The 22638-nt window shown below is 38.6% G+C and overlaps 3 protein-coding genes across 5 annotated transcripts in view; all 3 read right to left on the bottom strand.

The window, feature by feature from the left end:
• Positions 1 to 15375, bottom strand: part of arid3b (AT rich interactive domain 3B (BRIGHT-like)) — a 29999-nt gene extending 14624 nt beyond the window's left edge. Inside the window, exons 1-3 of one of the 2 annotated variants that reach the window (XM_056740572.1) lie at positions 15117 to 15375; positions 13542 to 14213; positions 428 to 502 (exon numbers count right to left, since the gene is read on the bottom strand). In XM_056740572.1, coding sequence (XP_056596550.1) covers positions 428 to 502; positions 13542 to 14213; positions 15117 to 15152 — 783 coding nt within the window. In that variant the 5' untranslated portion in view covers positions 15153 to 15375. Of the gene's footprint in view, positions 1 to 427; positions 503 to 13541; positions 14214 to 14499; positions 14531 to 15116 lie in introns of those variants that run through there. The other variant, XM_056740573.1, reaches the window with a different exon arrangement.
• A 572-nt stretch (positions 15376 to 15947) lies between these two features.
• On the bottom strand, positions 15948 to 18680 carry LOC130414258 (cytochrome c oxidase subunit 5A, mitochondrial). 2 transcript variants are annotated; one of them, XM_056740083.1, is made up of 5 exons: positions 18521 to 18680; positions 17271 to 17387; positions 16610 to 16731; positions 16218 to 16346; positions 15948 to 16106 (listed from the first exon to the last, which is right to left on the bottom strand). In XM_056740083.1, the coding sequence occupies exons 1-4, from the start codon at positions 18591 to 18593 to the stop codon at positions 16233 to 16235; spliced, it is 426 nt and encodes a 141-aa protein (XP_056596061.1). In that variant the 5' UTR covers positions 18594 to 18680; the 3' UTR covers positions 15948 to 16106; positions 16218 to 16232. The 2 variants fall into 2 exon arrangements, with proteins under 2 accessions (XP_056596061.1, XP_056596062.1); XM_056740084.1 differs by lacking the exons at positions 15948 to 16106; positions 16218 to 16346 and adding an exon at positions 16363 to 16526.
• A 1127-nt stretch (positions 18681 to 19807) lies between these two features.
• rpp25a (ribonuclease P and MRP subunit p25, a) lies at positions 19808 to 21665 on the bottom strand. Its single transcript, XM_056740283.1, has 2 exons — positions 21540 to 21665; positions 19808 to 21298 (listed from the first exon to the last, which is right to left on the bottom strand). The coding sequence occupies exon 2, from the start codon at positions 20995 to 20997 to the stop codon at positions 20302 to 20304; it is 696 nt and encodes a 231-aa protein (XP_056596261.1). The 5' UTR covers positions 20998 to 21298; positions 21540 to 21665; the 3' UTR covers positions 19808 to 20301.
• Positions 21666 to 22638: the final 973 nt, after the last annotated feature.

The following is a 22638-nucleotide window of genomic DNA, read 5'->3' as shown; positions in this document are numbered from 1 at the left end:
TATATATATAACTATATAAACTATTTTTAAAGATAAAATAACTTTTAAATAGTTAAATTAAATTAATTAATTAATTGATTGAGTTATAAAATCATAATATAAAGAAATTAAATTGCTCAAGGGTTTATATTCATTTTATATTGATTTTTAATTTTTTCTTAATATTTAATTATTATTTATTAAATCTAATTCACTTTTTAATGATGCTTAAATATTTTTACTTAAAAACAAGACAAATCAACTGAATACATAATTAATTGCGGTGCAATATACAAACCTAGAAAGCAACAAAATCTAAAAACCGTCTTGAAATTGTGAATGAGCCCATAAATGTCTATGTAGTTAGGCAACCCAGCAGAACTATGTTAGTGTGTCACTGACAAAATGTGTAAAGACTAAACAGCCGGGGCTCAGATCCAATGTTTACCTTGGCAAAGTCTCTGGAGGCTTCCCCTCGGTTTCTCCCTCCATCTCCTTCCTCGTTCCAACTAGAATTCCCATTCTATAAGAAAAAGAGACAATTAGCAAAAAAAAAATCATGGGGGAGGGAAAGCATTGGGGGCCAATGTTTAAAAGACCAGACTAGAAAGTGAGTTACTGGGTGTTGGGAGTCAAGACAAGCAAACGGGTTCTTGTCTCTATGTCAGGATAGCCTTCTTTAATGCTAACCTTTGAACTCCAAGGGGCTTCTTTGCGCTAACGTGAGGGGGTATAAAGCCAATGAGCTGTTGGCGGTGTAAGCAGAGCAGTTACAGGACAGAATACACGTAGACATGAGCTACAGGGAAATCAGTACATTCAACAAAACATTTTGCTAACACATTTAGCAGGTTATCCTAATAGTCGCTAACAGAGACTCTAAGTCATAACCTAGTGTGCGTGTTGAAATATTCAACCTCATTCTTAGTGTGAAAATGTTTTTTTTATATAGTAATATAAGTATTTTAGTAAAATATTTTGAAAAAAAAACAGTAATGGATGAAAATTCAATACAAACAGGAATACGAAACGCACTCATTTAAGAGGTGTGTTCATGCCATATTGTAAGAGCACAAATTTAGCATGAAAAAACCTTCAAAGACATCTTTGTATAGGATGTGACATGATTTCATCTTGAAACTAGGGCTGTGACTGTTGCCGTGACAATTGCACCGACACGGTGGTAAAGTGCCTTGACAGTATTGAACTGCAACCGGCGGTAGTGCATCTCACTGTGACGAATATAAGTGTATTAAAAATGAAAGTTGCGATAAGGGTTGGTATTTGTAGCCTCGCAGTTGTGGATGGTTTTATTTAAAAGATTTAACATTAACACAGAAAGTTTCGGCATACGTTTCCGTTGGTGTCTTTGAGTGTGGGCCTGCACGGAAAATCCCCGGTTATTCTGCGGATTCTGCAATGGATCTTGTTGAGAAATGAACAGTTAAATAAAATCAAAGCAGGCTATGACAAACTTGCTTGATGTTCGAACACACGCAGGTTGCCGTGGTTGAGGATAGACATCATTTGCGCAAGGAGCAGATCTTCTGATTGCGCATTTATTGCAGCTGTACACACCTTAATCTGGACAATGTCAACATGTTAGTTTCCCTTCAACGAGTAGGAAAATGTTACTTTTTTATGGCAATCTGGATAGGAAAGCCAAGGCAGGATTAAACAGTTTGTTTCAAATGGAATTGTTAAGGACTGTGAGGGTAGATACGAGACTGACTGAAGTCGTCACTGCAACAAGAGCTTTTTTATTTAATATTTAACTTTCTTATATTATTTAAATTTTCATTATTTACTGATGTTTATTTAAATCTTACTGCGGTGTGCCATTTCAATGATGGATTTGCGCCATTTCATCCTCATTTATTTCAGATATCCTATTTCAAAAAGTATTAAAATAGGTTTGATATTTCACTTCCACTCCTCACGTGGTTGCTATACGCAAATATAATCATTAGTGGTTGGCATAGATTAATTGTTTTTAATCTAGATTAATCTTGGAATTAATCTAGATTAATCTTGGAATTAATCTAGATTAATCTTGGAATTAATCTAGATTAATCTTGGAATTAATCTAGATTAATCTAGATTAAAATGGCTCATTTGAATTCTGCCGAAGGCATTCAGAATATGTATGCTACCCAAATAATGACTAAAAGTAAGTCTTTGAGAACGGGTGTCTCAAGCCAGGTGGCGCATTAGACCAGGGGCTCATCTCCTGTTTCCAAAATGCATCACAAACTGCTTGAGAAAGCTGTTCTACTATGATAATTGGTGATGAAAATAAATTATGTTCAATAAGATGTACTTGTGTTTACTTCCGCATTAGCTCAGGGATGCTTTGCATTTAGGTGGTACTTGAGACTGGAAGAGCTCCTACAGTACATTTACATTTAGTCATTTAGCTAGACCACTACCTGTTGAGAGAAAGTTTTTTTTTTTAAACCAATTCCGCATTGCACAAGGTGCAAACAACCTTAGTCTTGTCGATGTTTCCATTGGGAAGCTTCTTAAAAATAAATTTTCCTTGAAGCAACCCGGCGGCTTCAAAGCTGCATCCATGTAAGCACGTCACGTTTGATGTGGTAACTTCACAGTAACGTTATGCTGTGTTTAGACCAAACGCGAATGGCGCGTCAAGCGCGAGTGATTTACATGTTAAGTCAATGCGAAGACGGATAGACCTACTTGCGGCGCGAATCGCGCGAATGAAGCCCTGGTCATGAGAGGATGAGGCGGCGCGAATGGCGCGAATCACGCGAGTTGAAAAATCTTGTTCTCACCCAGTACAGTGCAGTTAAGCTAGGTATACATCCGCGCTAAAATATCAAGGTGAAAGTCATCATAGCCTGCGTAGTATAGACCCAGCTCCCAACCCAACTTTGAGAATAGATTATCGGCGACATTTTTTTTATCGCGCGATAAGAGTCCCGCGTTAACGCAGCACGTTAACACAGTTAACGGCCCTACCACTGATAATCATATAAATATTATTTATATACTATTTGTATAATAAATATGTACTTCCCACCACCCTTGTTAATTTGTCCTTTACCACCACAGTGGTAAAAAACTGTCACCGTCACAGGCTCACTTGAAACAACGCTATACGGCGTAGGATAAACATTATGACATGTTAGCATTAGCGACACCCTCTATTTCTATAAGAGCAAAGTCCAAATCACATACAAGAAAAATTATTAGTTGAAAGTCAATATATGTCTTTTCTAATACCACGGAACAGGGATTTGCAATTGCAGACACGTTTTGCTACGATAACAGCTAGTAATGCTTATTGTTCTAAGAAAAAAACGTGTATCCCAACGAAAAAGCCAAGACAGCAGAAGCCAGCGAGTAATAAACGTACAGTAGGCAAACATCAGTATTAACGTCAATCCAATCTTTTCAGCTCATCCGCTCGGGGCCAATCAGTTTTAGCCCCGTGTCACCTATCGTTACCCAGGGGCCGTGACCACAAAACAGTTATAAAATCTAATAGTCCCCCTGTGCACATGTACTGTGTTTGATTACAGGTTATCCACCGCGGCTCCAGTATTCATTTACACAGAGTCTGAAAGGAAAAGGCAGAGGGGCAATAAAGCAGTTTTACACCGTCCTACTCTTTAATATGCTAAGTGAATCACAGCTGGGGGAGAGAGCGGTTTACAGAGTTGCCCTCTTCACGTTTACAGCAAACACACACCAGCTGGGCCCGGGAGAGGGAACTCGGCAGGGGATCAACTGTGGTGGGCATGCATGCTGTGTGGCATTGTGATGTGGGAGACTGGGACAGTATTTTCGCAAGGCAACAATGAGCATCTACAGTACAACCTTGAGGTTCCTCCGTACAAGAATGGGAAAATAAGTCCTTAGTATGTAAAGTGTTTATCATTGAGTAACAAAACAAAATGACAGATCTTTGTTGTAGTCCTGTTACAATGATTTTTGGTGGTGTTTGACATGATATTGTTGATCTTAAATTTCCACATATTCATGGTTGGATCTATTAAACATTACACACGCAATCCCAACGCAAGACATTGTCTTACATAAAAGACATTTGTGCAAGCTCGCAAGCTGTTATGAGGCTTATAGGTCAGGCTTTGGCCTCACTAATCATATTATAGGAGAACTGATTGGCTAGTGGCCAAATTAGCCGAGAAAAGGAAACAGATCACCATCTGGGTCACCCAAAGGAAATGAAAGGCCCTTCCCCCATTTTAATTCAACAGAAACCAGTTTGCTAGCAAATAATTACTTGGGCGGAATGACCAAACACATGGCGTTGACCACCTTCTAAAGATCTCAAATAATGACTTGGGTTAAAGGGAAAAACCCTTAAGTTAGTTCTCGCTGGCGATTAATGTTACTTCAATAACTCACAAAAAAACCTTCAGTAAAAAAATGAATATAGCAATTTTGTATGAATTAAAAATGGATAGCGCACCCAAAAATAAAAAATAATATTTCATTAAAGGAATTATTCATCCAAAAATTAAAATTCTGTTATCATTTACTCACCCGTTGATTGTTCCAAAGCGGTATACATTTCTTTGATTTGGTGAACACAGAGGAAGAAATTTGGAAGAATGTCGGATCCCACCGACCACTGAATAACATATAGGGAAAATAAATACTTTGGCAGTCAATGGGAGTTTTGACAATCTTCCAGATATCTTGTTGTGTGTTCAGAAGAACAAAGAAATTTGTACAGGTTTGGAACAATCTGAAGGCGAGTAAATGATGACAGCATTTTAGGGTGAACCATCCCTTTAACTCGCTCTCATGTCATAATGAAACTATGTATTTCTTTCTTCTGCAGAACACAAAAGAATATATTTTCAAGAATGTTGGTAACCAAATATTTCTATTGACTTGTATGAACACAAAACCACCGAGACATTTCTCAAAGTATCTTATTTTGTGTTCCACAGAACAAAGAGTCAAATACAGGTTTTGAACAACGTGAGGGTAAATAAATGCCAACAATTTTCTTTTTTTGGGTGAACTATCACTTTAAATGCTCTTATTTCTAAGGCACTTCAGATGAAAGAGTCTGATAAATGACAATGTAAATGAATCAAGACATGTATCTACGTGGAAATCACAACAAACCAGTAGAGACCACACTGCCCGAATCTGCTAGATATGGAAAACTCCAAACTCGCCCAACCAGGACATAACTGATACTTCAATGTTATTCCAACCCAGAGAAACTACATCAACAGGCATTGATGCTAAAAGGGGCAGATTTATTCCAACGGCCATCAACACCTAGATGAGATTCTTCAAGTGAGATGAAACCGTAACCTTCTCTCTATCAAACAGTTACCACCGGGTGTTAATGTAAATATACCAGTGTGCTGATAGGAACGAGTGGTAATTGCATTTTGATAAGTTAGTGACCATGCCGTGCGAGACAATTTTGCCTTCCAAGACCCTCACAACAGGCACATTTATTAGTAGTTTAAATCTCTTAAGCTTCGCTTTACAATAACAATAACTAGGGCTGCACGATCATGGGTAAAATGATAATCACGATTATTTTGCTCACATTTAATAGACACAATTATTTCGTCAGTTCAGAACATTGGTTTTTATTTCACTTCAGCATGCTTATTAGGCCTATACATTACAGCCAATGAAAATGTTATAATCTGCTGCCATTGAACCTCTTCAACATCGTATTTCAAAGCAAGCAAACATTTAAACACTCATCATCAAAATGTACACGCTGTTGCCTATCGAAATGAAACGTTGCTACTCCTTTTTTGATCTCTTTTTTTTATAAATCATTACTCTTGGTCACACCTAAAGGGATAGTTTACCCCAAAATGAAAATTCTATCAACATTTACTCACCCTCAGGTTGTTTCAAAGCTATTTAAAATTCTATGTTATGCAAAATACAAAAAAATATATTTGTAAGAATGGTAGCAATTTTCAGTTCTGGGACACTATCCACTACCATAGTAAGAAAAAATATCGTTCTGTTGAACATAAAATGACATATTTTTTAATTTAGGAAAGCAAAAAATACTGAGGCACCTTGGACAACCATGCGGTAGTCAATGATGTCACAAAAGTGTGAATTGCTAACATTATCTCTTTGTGTCTCTATACAGGTATGAAATTACATGAGGGTGAGGAAATGATGACAGAATTTTCATTTTTGGGGGAACTTTCACTTTAATGTTTGTCTGCGGGTTTTCCCAAAAAAGGGAAAAGGTTTTTTTTTATTTCCTGTAATGTGGCAGTTTAAAAGATACAAGCTTTTCAATTCAATTCAATTTTATCTATATAGCGCTTTTCACAATGTGCATTCTTCCAAAGCAGCCTTACAGGAGAAAATAAGTAAAACAGAAAAACACAGAAAAGGTCAAACACAGCGCAGTGCATGGTGTTTATTGAACAATCAAGATCAATCTAGTAAATTATATCTAATATATGCAGTCTCCCGGTGAGCTCCCAACAATAAAATGATAAATAAATGGAGAAAAAAACCTTGGGAGAAACAAGTCTCAGCCGGGAGGGCCAGGTCTCCTCTGATGCGTCACAGTTAATTTGATTTAAAGTTTATGAAAAACAGGGAGAACTTATAAGTTGTGATTCAGAAAATTTCATTTTTTGAAACAGTTTAGGTCTAAATTGGTCTTATTTTGTGATCGATATCAGACAACAGAGGAATGTTCTAAGCCGGTAAAATAGTAATGGCATAATGTAACCGAGTGCAGCTATAACTTCAGAGTGCTGTCATGTGATGCAAGTTTAGCATTAAATACCAAGTATTGTAAATTTAGCTTTGCAATGATTTTCTGACCTTCTCTGGAGTTTTCTAATTGCTTTTAAAACATGATTATCGCAACGATTATGCTTAGTTAATTGTAGGAAGCATAAATCATTACCACAATTAAAATTTGAATAATCGTGCAGCCCTAAAAAAACATTCAATTGAAAAAAAACATGACAGAATCGACCAATGAAACTTAAATTAGAGAATCTGTTTGCGGGCTCCACACAGCCACCCCGTGTGCAGCGGCATCGGAAAAAGTGCTGCGTGGGGAGGGTCAGAAATCTTTAATCCAATCTTATATTTGGGCCTTGACTGCGAGACTCACTGTATCATTTATTTCACTTATTTGGATCCTGGCGTTGAAGGGGGCACAGACTTTTATCCTTGGGAATTTGTAATGGATCCATTAAAAGCAGCGCAGGTCAGAATGTTGCACTACGCCAAGTGATATTTTAAGGTGTGCGGCTAGCCACTAGTCATCCAAGACGGAAACTTGGAGGTTAGTGGTGAAGTACAATTGCAGTCTCTACAAAGCGAAGAAAACAAAATGTAAAGTTTACTACAAAGAAGAAGTGGAGAAACCTAAGTACCTTTATTAGGTTCTGGTTATGTTGCCCTTTGAACAATACAAATGACACATAGTTGAGAAGAGACGAAACGAAGACAAAAGGTTCAAAACAGGGCCTGTAACTGCTTGCCCCGGTCCCTGAACATCCTGCAAAGCCCCGAGGCTACGTCCACCTCCATTATCTCTGTCCTGACTGGGTGCTACATGAGAAAACAGATTGTCTTTCAAACAAATGGACACAGGTGTGAACATCTAAGTCCACACAGGTCCACCAAGGTCCTACATCAGTCTCAGGGACCTACCGTGTGCTTAAGAAAGTTTCAAAGATGCTTATTTTACATGAGCATCTACTCTACTAAAACAAAAATACTATGGCCCGGTTACACAGACACAGCTTAAGCCAGGACTATGCCTTAGTTGTATCAAGAAATTTATTTTGTTCTTATAAAAATGCCTTAGAAGAATACATTTCTGCATTTCATCTTGTGACAAAACAATGGCACTGATATATTTTAAGATATTTTTGGGCAAGTTATATTGAGTGTAGACAGGTCAAACATTCATTTTAGTCTGGGACTAGCTTTAAGCCTTGTCTATGAAAACCGAGCCTTTATGTTGTAGAAATATATAACATACAGTACTATATAGTCTGCACCAATTATTGCATGTCTATCTCTACTTACTAATGTCTCGAACAATCCATCCACTTAATAAAAAATAAAAATTCCCCTATATAAACAGATTGTTTTGAATTTACCTCAAAAAACGTTTAATACGCGACACAAAGAGTCGAACGGCAGATTCCTCAAAAAACCGCCCTGGTAACTTTTTCAAACGGGACAAATTAGTTAGACGGGTTTCGTCAAAAAACCCTTTATTGACAAATAACACTTTAAAATGGCTGGGAATGTGCTACTCAAGCCCCTCTGTCCTCTAAGGTGTGTTTGAAATTCCACATTGCAGTGACACTGATAAATAGATACTATGTGATAAAGCTAAGCTGCTTTCGGTAAAGTGAAGAAAGGTGAAAATCTTTGCGAGTCAGGACAGGTTTCAGGGGGGCTGGGGATAAACATTCTACTTGTTAAGAGGGAAAGGAAATGGACGGACAAATAAGACCCCCCTCATATACCTTTCTGGTTGATTACCATTACCCCTCCATTACTTACTTCTGTTACATTTGTTAAAATGGACTAGAAAATAACACAAATTATAGGATAGCTGCAAATAAGACACGCCCTCTATTCTCCCTTTATGGACAGGCCCCTAATGAAAATTCTCACCAGTTGAAGAAAAGAAACTCTTAATTCCTCTTGGAATGTTTCCTCTGGGTGGGGCTGAACAAGCTAGACGCAGACGCCAGCCCCTCACCAACTTTGCATTCTTGCCTCTGGCTCTTAAAGATTTTTACTATCAAATGCCTTCTATTGAAGGGTTCGAGTTACCACCCAAGCAAATAGTTCACACTACACTTCAGAAAACGGGAGGGGCGACGAAGCAGCAAAACACAGCAATAAAACATTCACGTTTGACAGTTGGCTGCGCTGTTCAAATAAGCCCCGTTTTATCACGACACCCGGTTGTTGATATGATATTCTTAGGAGCAAAGCACAAAGGCCGTTCTAATTGAATAGCCACTGATCCATCTCACAGATGGCTGCACTTTGAGCTGACGCCAGCGATCACATCATCATAGGGCCCAGGAGAGCAGTCTAACTGTAATACCCAATGAAACGTCTCCATCAGGATGGACCACCAAAGCTTACCAGATCTGCCTGGCCTTTAAAGGGCATACGCTACCTGTCAGGCTTTAGAAACCGTAAGACGCACAGGAAATAAGCTAAGGTGTACTGTTAACGTATACCAGATGCCCGCAGAAGCGTGAGGTTGTCAGGTCATTGATAATTTATATGGAAAATCATTCCGACGGAGAACCCTCATATAATAAGCATTGATCGCTATCAGCAGAGTTGGCGTCCAGAGCGGGATTGTAATGTCGTCAAGGTGACATTGACGGTTTAATAATGCAACAGAGTTCGACAAACAAGATTCTGCATCTGAAGCAAGCATGCAAAAAAACCTGTTGTTCCTCCAGTGTTTAAAAAAATCAAGCACAATTTTGGAGGGGGGAGGGTAGGGACATGTACGATCGACTTAGGCTGATAAGCCGTTGTCTTTTTGTTTACACTTACACAACATTCCTGCCGTAGCAACCACGAGGAGACAAAATACATAATAAACGCATGTCACATTGGAGTCGAGTAGCAAAAAGACAATTACTCTTCTTATTGAAAGTAGGCCCTGGAATAATATCCAAGGGAATATCTGGCCTCTAAAATAATAAACTGGTGCTCGGTGAGTTTTGCTAATTGCGGTCATAAATTTGGATTCTGACAAACGTTGAATCGAATAAAGAAGTGAGGGGGTGTTCTTATTGACCTGATGCCTTTGATATGGCTGGATCATACTCGCCAAATGGGAAGCTAACTACCGTTGTCCATAACTCAAGGCACATGCGCTCTGGCGTCAACTGAGCCCGATTAAAACTCCATTAATCACGGCAGATTAGCATGCCAAGCTTCCAAAAAAGGGCACTGTGTAAACTACTAATTAAATTTTAAAGGGTGATGAATTATACGGTCTAGTTTTGGTTATGAAAAGTAAAATGGCGGTCATCTGATAACCTCATTTCCTCAACTCAACGACTGAAGATTTTGAGCAAAATAAATAAAACATTGTAAAAATTATATAACAAATTAAATAAAACACAATCTACACCTCTTTACCAAACCAGGTCCGAATCTGGTCCCCTGACCTCCCACAAAACCCAAAAGTCTATCCCTCTGAGATTCTAAACAAACCCTATACAAACCTCCTTCATCCACAAACTGCCTATTAATTCTCCTGTTTGCTACGATTACGGACGAGCACTTCCACAGTCTTCGCGTGTGACCATTGTGCTTTTACCAAAGGTGTTTACTAGCTTACTGTGGCTTATCCATTAAAGTGTGAAAAGCTTCAAAAAGACAACCCCCACACTCATTTGAAAATGCCATTTGGGGCATCTGTTCTCTTTTGTAAAGTCAGTGCTATCAAACTAGTCTCTTCACATCCCCCCCACCCTGCAATCTGATACTGTTACCACAGAGAGCATCATTAAATACTAAAGGACAGAAATAAAGATGGGTGGGACACAACAGGGGGGAGAGAAAAAAAACGGGCCCCTCCAGCCCTAAACCCATTTTATTGAAGAGGCCTCTGTGCATATTACATTGAGGTTGTCATGTATTAAAGAGTAAAGGACTAAAACTAAAAACTTTGGTTAAAGTGATACTGTCCCCTTAAAATGAAAATTCTTTCATCTTTTTACAACCTTAGAGTTGTTCCAAAACTGTATAAATTTCTATATTTGGATATTTGTAAGGAAGGTTATAACCAGACAGGTTTTTCCCCGCATTGACTTCCATAGTAAGAAAAAATACAATGGTAGTTAAAAGTGCCCCAGAACAGTTTGCTGTCCTACATTCTTCAAAATTACTCTTCATTTTGTGTTCAACAGAACAACAAACAAAATGATAAAGTAAATGTTCCTACTATGGGAGTCAATGGGGGGCAAAATATGTCCGATTATAAGCATTCTTCCAAATATCTTTCTCGGTGTTCATGAGAACAAAGCCATTATACAGATTTGAAACAACTCTAAGGCTGTAAATGATGACAGATTTTTCATTTTTGAGTGAAGTATCACTTTAATAACTAACTTATTTGATTCCATTCAAAGTTTGACATGCAGATACGGCAGAAAAAGTGATTCACGCCAATGCACCAAACTTGTGTAAATTGTGTTAATGTTTTATGTCTGTCATGGACTGTATTGTATGGAATAAAGTGACTCAGCGAAGCTTATTGACTAAATCTTTACTGCTCTGTAATAAAATCCAACCGGCACCCTTTTCAAAGCAACCATTTTTCTTTTGTTTCCTATACATGTGGACAAGCCTATATTTGAAAAGTGGTTTATAATCCCTTGTACCTCTACCCTCTATAAATAGATGTATATATATATAATGACATGGGTGTGATGAAAACATCACAGCACTCCTGTCAACATACAGCCTGGCCAACCGTCTTCATCATCATTTAACAGCTGTGTGCTTGTTGTTACTGACATAACTAAAATAAAACCGCTTTGATCGTTTTATTGATAGTGAGATAGTGAATGTTGTGCATAAAAACATAGAAAAAACCCACACAACAGCAAAGATATAGGTACACTTATAAAAATTAAAACGCTTTATGACTGTGCTCTAAAATGGCGCTTTGGGGTTACGATATGTATGAAAGTTATTTATCGGCGTATAATAAAGAAGGGCAAATGGACTTTGATTGAAAGCATGCAAATATTAAGGGCTGGAGGAAGCCGTAAGAGCAAGGGTATGAAATTAGAGCAATCCATTTTTTCCTGATTGATCGATCATTCAAGCGCAGCTGAGCAAACAAAGAGCTCAGAACGGGGGCCGCTAAAATGGATGACAGCACTACTGGGAAATGTCTCACTCTACATTAAATCCATTGAGACGTCATGCTAGAATCTTTCAAAGCAAGGATTCATCTCATTATGACTGAGGTAAGCAATTTAAAGGAGGAACTCATGAACTGTTTACTACAGTTAGGACTGGGCCATGTGTAAAATACTTGGCGACGTATTAGGAATAATTTTGATAATGGCAAGTAAAGCAACGTTGTGGGTTTTAATAGCATCATTGACTAGAGTTGGTTTCATTTTTGCACGCAAGGAACAAAAATAAAACGTTCATTCAATGTTTGTGTCAAATATAAATAATCATGGAAGCCTGTTAAAGTCTTTTCATATTTTAGTAAAAATTAAGGTTAACATATCAATACAAAACTAAAACAATTTGGAGGCATGTATTGTTACATAAACAAAAATGATAATACATTTAGTAAAGTGCTACATGCTCTTAACTTTATACCTCTTTTTTTTTTTACTGTTTTAGTATTGTTAAACCCAGCACATTTAGAACGATCTACAGTGATGTCTATTTAGTTGAAAATAACCATTTATCTATTCATAAATGAGTAGTTACAAATAAACTGTGTGTCCTATGGTGCGACAGCAAAAAATTTGAATACAAACTAACAATAAGGATTAATCTATTATGTCATTTACATAATAAATATGAATAAAACATTATAAACAATTTAAATTTTGCTGTCACACCATAGGAAACATCTATGGTATGCCCTTATACAATCACTAAATACTTCAAAATTGCAATAAAGTTAAATTTAGAAGTTATAAATATACAAGCGCCAGTTAAGATCGAACTCACTTTACATCCCCCTGTGTAAAAACTGACAGGACGGCTTTCCCACAGCACGCGCCTGTAACACTTCTGCTCTTGTATTGCAACTTGACATCATGCCTCTCTGGTCACAGGCCAAGACGGCATTACAGTACACTGCCAAGAGCTTGTTCTCAAGGAACACCAGCAGCGGGGGAACGAAAGAGAAAAGTGAGAAGCCAGGAAGAATGAGAGAATGAAAGCGCACTCCTGTTGGGCGGCCTGCCAGAATGCCACACTTCAGGGATATTCAAGGACAAAAGCCTTATGTCAGAACAGAATTCCCTAAAGACTTGGGATGAACAAGATGAAAAATTAACTGACAGACCTGAAGAACAACGACTGGGGGTACAGCTTGGTTCACAGCAGGAGACTATTGATAATAGGGAAGAGGAGGACAATAGCTTCAAAAAAAAAAAAAACTAAATGAAGTATAATGCAATGAACAGAGAGACATTTCTTTCATGCACTTTAAGCAGAACATTGAGTTCTATTGTGTGTGCAAAAACTGGACGACTTGTTCCATTTAGAGCGTAAAATTGAAAGTCAAAGATGACTCTTGCTTATCTCTTTAAAAAAAAGTTGACCCTCTGAAGACTCTTGACAATTCATCTTATGATCCAGCACTCGTCAAATCATTCAGAATGGAAAGAAAATATGCTGTGTTGCAGCTTTTGTAGGGCAATGGTGATAAAGTTGAGTGGGAGTATAAAAGAGACGCTGTGTAGTTGAGTTACCGCGCACAGAATGCTTGACATACAAAAAACCCTTTGAAATAAATGACGTGCAAACGTAAAGATATATACCAGGTTGTAGACACAAACCTGTTTGAACGAGTCGTCCAGGTTCCAATCGCCCAATCCGTTCGGCGTGCTGAACGATTGCTGATCGCTGAGAGAATCTTCTGGTTCATCCTTCACCTTGGTGGTCGGAGACCGGGCACGTTTTTTAGCAGCAGAGGGCGAGGCGGCGTAGACCTGGTACGGGTACGAAGGGACTCCGACGGCGGCTTGCTGAAGAGCGAGGCTTTGCTTCCGGAGGAACTCCAAGCCTTCGCTTTCCTCATCTTCGCTGACATCATCTCCATCCATCATTTCGTCATCGTCCTCCTCGTCCCCTTCAGACCCTCTTCCCCTGTCCATCTCATCAGATGCATCCTCCTCCATCTCGGCGCTGCTTTTCACGGGTCCCCGGGGAGCTGGTGGCCCCTGCCCGGCTTTTAGCGCTCTGTCTCGGGAGTTTTTACTGTAGAAATCAGGGGTTAATGGGGTGCCTTGGGCCCTGGCGGAGGCCATGATGGCTTGCTGCGCCGCCAGCTGCTGGGCGTACAGAATATGGGCTTCCCTGAGATGTCTCTCTTTGCGTTCCATCTCCAGTTTAGCCTGTTGTTGTCTCTGGAGCTGCTCCATTACTGCTTCGAGTTTGACACCAGCCGAATTTCCAAAAGCCGCCTGGGAGAAAGCTCCAGCCAGACCGCTTTCCTGAGACAAGCTGGGCTATAAAGTGCACAAAAAAAATCAAGAATCACGCTTTGCCATGTTTGATGATTATAAGAAGTGAAGTTGCTCTGACATTCGCAAGAAAACAACAATTTATCAACACAAACAAACAGAGTTATACGAGTCAGTACGTGACGTAACGTGAAGTTACGTTGCGTAGACAAACAAATTCGCCTTACATTTGCGACGGAGCAATCAAATTCACGTCATTAAAATAAAAGAAGTATTTACATGTCACAAAAACACTACGGTCCTGCATTCCATTGCTCGCAGGCCAACCTACCTTTGACCCCCCAAAAGACGCGAGCGGTCGGGAGGGCAGAACGACCGGATGTCCGGCCAAACAGCGTGTCGCTTTACATTTAGGTAAATAATTAATATTTAGCCAATTTCGATTGATTTCCTTCGTGACTTTATATCGAACCAAAATAGGACTTTGATAAGCGGGTCAATTTGTACAAGATAGCAGCCGGATCGCAGTCGAGTCATGGCTGCCTGAAAGTATGGCGCTGTTCCAAAAACAATTAAGCTATTAAAAGAGAGAACGAACGCACGGCGCGACAAACTATCACGTTCTGCTGAAAACCAACGGTTACGCGTAACTTTTCAAAGGCGTCGGAGCGCAACATTAAACTTCAGGAACGAATAATCAACCCGAATTGTATCAACCTAAAATATCTTAAACACAGTGACGTGTACAATGTGGATTTGCGCTGCATTATAGCTCGATCAGTCAAGCGAAATGTGACTCACTGAGGTAAACGAAACGTGTTGATAGTGTCATATTAATGAAGATAAATTCAAGAAAAGCGGGTTTAACGGTCGAGGTTCGCCGATTAAATATTACAGTAGCTTATCAACACATTCAACAGGGCTCTGTGCCAACAGGACGGAACTCACCACTTGCGTGTTGCTGCTACTGGAATTGTCCACCATCACTGTTTTCCTATAGACCACTGTGCGTGCGCTTTTCCACCACAAACCTCGATCAAGAGTACGTGTGCATCCACCCGAACGTTTAATATCCCCCTGATAAAAGATTTATACGCCTCGCGGTGCTTGCAGAAATGCTGGGGTTTAAAAAAGGGGCCAGCCAAAGGGGAAACGCCTGACCTCACCTCCCGAACTGCCGCGCTCAGGGACTCCCACAGTCCCCTCGACTTTTCCTCCTCCAGCCGGAGCCAAACCCCCCGCACATTAACGCACATTTAAATCCCGCCCCACTTGCTCATGCTACAAGTTACTACGTTCTTATGTTTCTCCTTTACCACTAGCTAAGTAAAATATTTATAGCACTAAACTGATAGGACATAATGTACACACGCGGCCATCTAATATTAGACTATTTTGGAGTCACAATTGTGGAGCTTCAAATTAGCCAAATAATTATAGTGTTTATATACAAAATCAGCAATTAATAAAAGTTAGCTGTGAAATACATATGTTCCTTTTCACAGGTTTCTTCTGAGAATTAAATATAACAATCAATTGTTTATTGTAGAGTGAAAAATGTATGTGCGCGACATTAAAAGCATTGTTACCACGCCCTCTGCTGGATTTATTGTGTTTTATTTACTGTCAACTTCAGCAAAAAACACATTTTAAACTTCTAATGATTCTGTAATGACACTTCTGTAATATCTGAAGATTGTCTACAACCATCGTACTAACTGTAGTTAATACAACACAACAAATGCTTTAGACATCATCTAAGCACACCACACAATTGAGTAAAGATATATTTCCCTTTATTAGTCCATCAATATTTTACAAGCAAAAGAACATAATAAAGGCCAATTAAATAAAACACAAACACCATGACACACGGCAAAGACTTCAAGTACAGTTGTCTACTCAGTCCAGACAAGAGCAGCAGTCCCTTGGAAGACCCTGTGAGAAAAAAAGGAGACTTTAACCAAAATAATGTCTATGACGTTTTACACATTGGATCTAAAATTTTTATATCGTTAAAGAAAATTCTGATTGCGTGCTCGAACCCACCATGATAGCAGACACTTATATTTTGTCAATGCCAAGTTCCTCAGGTGTAGAGATACCGAGCTCATTGAGGGTAGGCCGGAGCTCTTGGATGACGTAGGGGTAGATCTCTTTATGTGGACCAGCTTTGTCCTGCAGAGTGAATAAAACGGGAATGTGGGTGAGAGGTGAAGACTGCAAAAGATGTGGATGTTTAATGCATGTTTTCACATACTGGAACGGGGGAGGGTTTTACGAGCTTCTTAATGAGAGTGTTTTGTTTCTGCGTGCACAAATGTTTCTTACTGGCAGGCATTGTTGACATGGGAAATCCTGAAACAATGGTATGATCATAGCTAGTGTGCAATACAATTAATAAACAAAGTACCTTTTCTACCATATAGTCTTTAACTAACCTTGACTGCCTCAAGGATGCGGATGGCACTGGCCAAATCGTCTAACCTCCGACAAGCTTTCAGAGCTGCGTCCAGGATCTTTGGTTCAGGTACCAAGTCATAACCGATCAAAGTGTTCATTCCTAAAGTACAACAACAGAACAGATGTTATTATTAGATATTTACGTTACTTCAAATGCAACAGATCGTGTCAGTATTTAAAAAAATCTTCCTTGATGCAAGATAAACAGACTGCGCTTCCTTATTTTAACGTTTTCAGATCAGGAACATAAACAGGAAGTTAACTGGTTTTTGAGTGAAACTATCATATAAAAAAACTGGCTCGACCGGTCTTATAAAAATGCTAGCTCATAGCTTTTTAAGATTTTAGATATTTCTGTATTTACAATATAGTTTATTAGAGTTATTGAATATATACTTGACATATATCCAAAAAATGCTTTAAAGATATAAGTCTGGTCACATTTTGGAGCACACACAATAAGAAAAAAATCATTATAGTTACTGAATTTTTCCACAACAAACAACTTAACACATAGGTCAGACCAAAAAGCAGCATAACATTTTTTAAGTAGAATGTAATTTTGATTATTAAAACACCTGCTTTACAGGCTCAGCAGCCGAATGCATAGCTATGAACCTAAAGGCATAGTAAACCCACCTTTCCTCAGCTCCCAAGCATCAATATCTGGTTTATTGAAGTAAGTGACCCAACGGGCATCAAACTCTTCATCTGTCTCCTGTTTGCCATGGGAATAAGAGCGAACAGCTACTGAGGCTGAAAAAGAGAAAGACCAGATACAGTCATGACCCAGACCAACCAACAAAAATAAAAAATTATGATCAAGGATAAAGGACAAGATATGTACAACATCAGACAATGCAGTCATAAGATATCGGGTATGTATTTGTCTTGAGAGGACATTAAAAGTTGTTTCTACGTTAAAGTATTCCTCCTGACACTAGACATAAGAACACTATGCCCTATCAAGACTGTAGCCATTTGATCTATGTAAAAGTCGAGGGTACAACCACTTAATACAGAGGTGAGATTTTACACACAGGACTTGTTCCAGCTGGATATTGGCCAATGCTTTCGTTTGACCTACATAGAAATGGACGTTTTGAGTTGATCTAACTCCCAACTGTTTGCTAAGGAAGGTCAGCCAAAGTTGAACTGATATGCCAACAATTGCACAAACGAATCTGTATGAACACTATTGGCACAAGGCATCTCTTTCACATTATGATGCCCCAGTCGGTCAGATTTGCATTTACAAGATAACACGTATGATCTGAGGTCTTAGTATGCAAAATATCAATATACGGTCGTGTGTTCATTGAAAAGATTCTCGCAGATGACGTTAGCCATAGCGATACTGACAGTGCAAGGTGAATTTAAGCGCAGACTTCATAGACGTCACGTTGCGGCGCACGTAGTCATACGCCCCTTCATTAGAGCACTATGCTAGAGAGCAGAAAAGGAGTCTGTTTCATAAACGTACACAAAAACTACATTGTTGACCTACTGTGCAATTGATCAAATGTCAGAATATTTAAATCTGGATTGCTTTCGCTTTGAGCGTGACGTTTCCCCAGCATGTCAGGGCCGAAGCCTCACTCTAGTGGGTCATTACAAGGACACTTTCAAAACCACACCTACATGACTTAATAAATGACATATACGACGCACTTATTGACAGAAACTCCTTATATAAAGCCAACAACCAAGAGTTTAATTATTGTAGCAAAAGCTTAACGCATAACCTCTCAATGAAACACACATCCGGTGTTAACACCGGCACCGGTATGCTATGCTAAGTTCCATGTCAAGGTGCTCCCGTTATCTTTGCCTCGCCGTTAATTTTCTATGAACAGTTTCATAATTCGTGTGGTAAAGTGTGTATTTACCTGTATGCTGTGGCCGTGACCTTGCTAAGCCCCGAGCACCGGAGACTGAGAGTCGAAGGGCGGCTCTGAACATGTTGCGGCTCAGATTGAGGAACGACACTGAAGCTCGCGCTGCTCGGGCTAGTCAAGCTAGCAAGCCGTTGTGCTAACGCGCTACCGTCGCCGTGGGACTGCGCATGCGTGGGTTTGGATGCTGGTTTTGGAAGCATAAAAGAGCATGAAGGACGAAAGATTAATTCTGGAGCTACATCATTACACTGTTTGCAACACAGCTAGCTGGTTATTACTCAAAATGATAGGGGCTTGATTCAAGAAACTGTTTTTTAGACAAAATATTAGATTGTTCCTAAAATAAATGAAAGGAAACTCATAAAAATGTTCCTTCTTAAGAAGTTCTCAAATAATTTCCTAAGAACATCTTCATCTTCATCTTCAACAAAAATTAAGAATTGCCTTTTTTGGGGGAATACAAAACATTCATAACTTTTTTCTTAAATTACAGAAAAAATATCGCAGTTAAGATTAATTTTCTTCCTAAGAATAGTTTGTGAATCCGCTCCAAAGTTATTGAAATGCATACTTTTTGCATTAGTGCAGAGTATCCAGATTTGTTTATAGTTATACGTTTCTAAAACTTTTTCAAAGATACATTTTACTTATGCAAAAGGTCCTTTTTTAATGTTGTTCTAATATATTTAATTAGACTTAAATAGATTTGGATTTGAATATTATATAGAGCCTACATATTTTTCATTATATTTTTAGAATATGAAATGCTGTTAATTTTAGGTTATTTATTTGGCAGGTTTGATGTTTGGTTTGGTTATTTTATTATTTTATTATTAATTTGTTTATTTTTTATATTTCTGTATGCGTTTAATTTTTTATTTCAGTATTTAGTTTTGGTTTATTTATTTTCTGTTGTTAATTTTAGTGCCTTAACTTAAACATCTTTTCGTCTACTGCTGAGGTAACATTTCTAATTTTATTTAGTTTTAGTAAACTATAATGACCCTGTTATGGCCAAATAATAATAATTTTGTATACTTTATTAAATACTTGCAAACTATTTATTATTGATTCTTAGAAAAATGCTTTATTTCTGCAATGTAGGCTACTCTTTAACACAACATATGGGCAAATTAAATGAATGGAGGTTGCTGATTTTTATTATATGTAGTCTTCTGAATTGTTATTAGATTAGATTCAACTTTATTGTCATTATACATACAAGTAAGTACAAGGCAATAAAATGTAGTTTTGTCTAAACCAGAAGTGCAAGAAAAAAAGAGTATTATGGAAGTAGTTAACAGAAGGGTATGTACGATGAACATAATAAACAGGTGGCTATTACTATAAATAAGAAATTGTATGTTAAATGTTATAGCAGTTAATATGAATTTATCTATAAGCAAATGCAACAAGTTCTGTTGCTTCCAAACTAATTACTCTAACCAGCAGGAGGCAGTATTGTATTTAGAGTGAACTCATGATGAAACAAAAAGTTAAGATTAAAGATAAACAAGAGACAGCAAACCATTGGACTCCTATTGTAGATATAATTAAAGTATTGGCAATTATACAATAGAAAAGATATAACTGAACATAAAATTAGCACATAAATTACACAATCATTTTTTTTGCATTCTAATGAGGGAAAAGACAGTTTAGCATACAACAACATGAGGTTGTTCCTTATTCTTATTTATAAACAAAATGTACATGTTCAGGGACCCCTCCTTTATAATAATTACATTATTATATATTTTTTAACTGATTTCTTAGTTGGGGAAACTGTCCTGTCCCAGAGCAGCTCTCTTTATACTGGTCAGAACCACATGAGAACAAGGACTGTAAGGTCTTTTCTCTGGGTTTCCAGACCCTTGCGATCCATCCCCCTCGTTTTTCTCTTTTGACAGAGAGACTTTCTCCGCTGGGGGCTGGTAGCCTGGCTCGAGTGGGTTTAGTGGTTCTTTGGATAGAAGAATGCAAATAGAAGGAACAGTTCTGTGTATGGTCATCTGAACCGACTGGCCGCTCTCAAGGCTCTCCCGCAATTCAGTTACCATCTTATATTGAAGCTTTGACACCTGGTGTAAACCCTGCACTTTGCGTTTCATTATCTCTGCACACGTGATAGTTTTGGTCATGGCACGTCCCGTTCCGCTAAACAGAACCTGGGACGTTGCAGATTTGTGTCCGTCGGCTTGCAATCGAGACAAGGCAAAGCCCAAAAGGTTTCGGATCTTGCTCCCCTCCTTCACTCGCATTTCCAGCACCCCGGATCCCAGTCCTGGGATTGGACATGGGCTTGGTTCTCCAGTGGAACAGATCTTCCTAAATCCATTTTGTTTTGGATGTTGGGTAGATCCAGGAGGGTTTGTGACATTCAGTTCAGGTTGCTGGACATGAGAGACGGATGTGGTACATTTAGACTGCATGTTACCATGATGAAGCTCTCTGCTCGGCACGAACATGCTGGTTTCTTTTTAGCTGGACGGTGAAAAATTTGTTATCATTTAAAAATGTTTCCCCGAATTCTGTAGGGCTTTAAACTTCACTCAAGGGGTTACAGCCCATTGTGTGCGGTCTCCAAGTCCAATTATGTCCTTTTGTCCACTGCTCTGAACAGAACGATAAGATGTCAAATACTTCATGAAAGTGGAAAAAATCGGTTCTCTAAAGCGTGCAAATTCATCAAAGGAAAAAGTGCTGAGGATCAGCTGTTTTTCAGACTCGCCGCCTTTGAAGCATATTTCAGTCTCTGTAAAACAAAAGCTGTAACCACACAAAGCATGATGATGAATTCCGAAACGACACCTTTTAAACCAAAAAGCAAAATTTATGCAGCATTGCAACATATAAACTTTAAAATAGTAAATTAACGTGTTTGAACATGTAGTTTAACAGATTGTTTAAAATGTCTTAGACTCCCAATTAAAGACAAAAACAAAAAAGAAAGCATGCAACTATACGTTAAATTAAACATATAGAAAACCTCCACCAGTGATATGTTTACCTGTTTGGTTGATAGATTTTCCTTCTCTTTCCCTGGATCATGAAAGTTTTTGTGTCTTATAGTTTGTTCCTCTACATCTGGTCATACTTCAAGACCTTAAATATAACCTGAAGTGGTGAATGTCACTCTCAAAAGTGTACTGAAGACGCAGTTTGGTTGTGAGGGACATTCAGAGCGAGGGAGTAGGCAGAGACCTCTTAAAGGAACAGTCACAGTTTTTCGGCGACTGAGCGCTCTATATGATAATTACATCCTGGCAAATGCTATAAGGAGTTCCCCTTTAAATGTTCGGTGTTAATGGGGTCCTGTCACTCAGTGTGTGTCTGAGGCTGATAAACATGCGTGACTGATGCAGGCTGAGAGTTTAAAAACAGACCCTTCCAAGCATGACGGGCCACTGGCGTAAACAATTATCTAAATGAGCACAGACGACTTAAATGGGGTTATTATATTGAGCAATCATATTTTTATATAAACTGCTGTATGCACATAAAATATAGGTCAAGAAAGTCACAAAGTATTCACCATGAACATCATTTGCCGAAGGTGCAGTGTTTTCGTTTCTCCCACTGTGGCTGTCTTGTGCTCTCGATCTGTTAGAGCCCCGAGGCTATGGTTTCAATCAGAGAAAAGGGCCACACAGTTCTGCTTGACAAAATTCACAGTCTGTATCCTGAAGGGTAGCATCCAACATTCTAGAGACTGTTGACAAGCACATCAAGCTGTTTGTCCCATGATGTGAAACATGAAAGCAATTAGACGCATCATTTAAAACATTCGCTCACATAGATGAGTTTTTTCAAGATGAAGTGTGTTATTTCTGCAATCGCTTAGCGTGATCAAACGGAGCCGGTAGCTGCTGCTATGTTTCCTTAAAAAAATCCTCGTTCTTAGAACGAAAGGGCAAGCAGATATTCCTGCCCTAAACTATGCCATTTGATGAGCCATTGATGCTGTGTTGGGCCTCTAGGATGCTCTTAAAGGGAGGGTTCACCAAAAACTTAATTCTTTCATCTTTTACTCTTCCTCATGTTATTTCAAACCTGTTTGACCTTCTTTCTTCTGCAGAACACAAAAGAAGAGATTTTGAAGAATGTCG

The sequence above is a fragment of the Triplophysa dalaica genome, chromosome 24 (genome assembly GCF_015846415.1).
Source record: "Triplophysa dalaica isolate WHDGS20190420 chromosome 24, ASM1584641v1, whole genome shotgun sequence".
Taxonomy (NCBI): Eukaryota; Metazoa; Chordata; class Actinopteri; order Cypriniformes; family Nemacheilidae; genus Triplophysa; species Triplophysa dalaica.
The sequence above is the reverse complement of the archived record's forward strand: the minus strand, read 5'-3'. Positions and strand labels throughout refer to the sequence as shown.

What these genes read in the sequence shown, in the direction of transcription:
- LOC130414258 (XM_056740083.1), bottom strand. Translation starts at nt 18,593, where the DNA reads ATGTTCAGAGCCGCCCTTCGACTCTCAGTCTCCGGTGCTCGGGGCTTA. An exon ending in TGCTTGGGAGCTGAGGAAAG is followed by an intron (nt 16,732 to 17,270) that starts GTGGGTTTACTA and finishes GTTGTACTTTAG; the next exon opens with GAATGAACACTTTGATCGGT. An exon ending in GCATCCTTGAGGCAGTCAAG is followed by an intron (nt 16,347 to 16,609) that starts GTTAGTTAAAGA and finishes TTCACTCTGCAG; the next exon opens with GACAAAGCTGGTCCACATAA.
- rpp25a (XM_056740283.1), bottom strand. Translation starts at nt 20,997, where the DNA reads ATGTTCGTGCCGAGCAGAGAGCTTCATCATGGTAACATGCAGTCTAAA.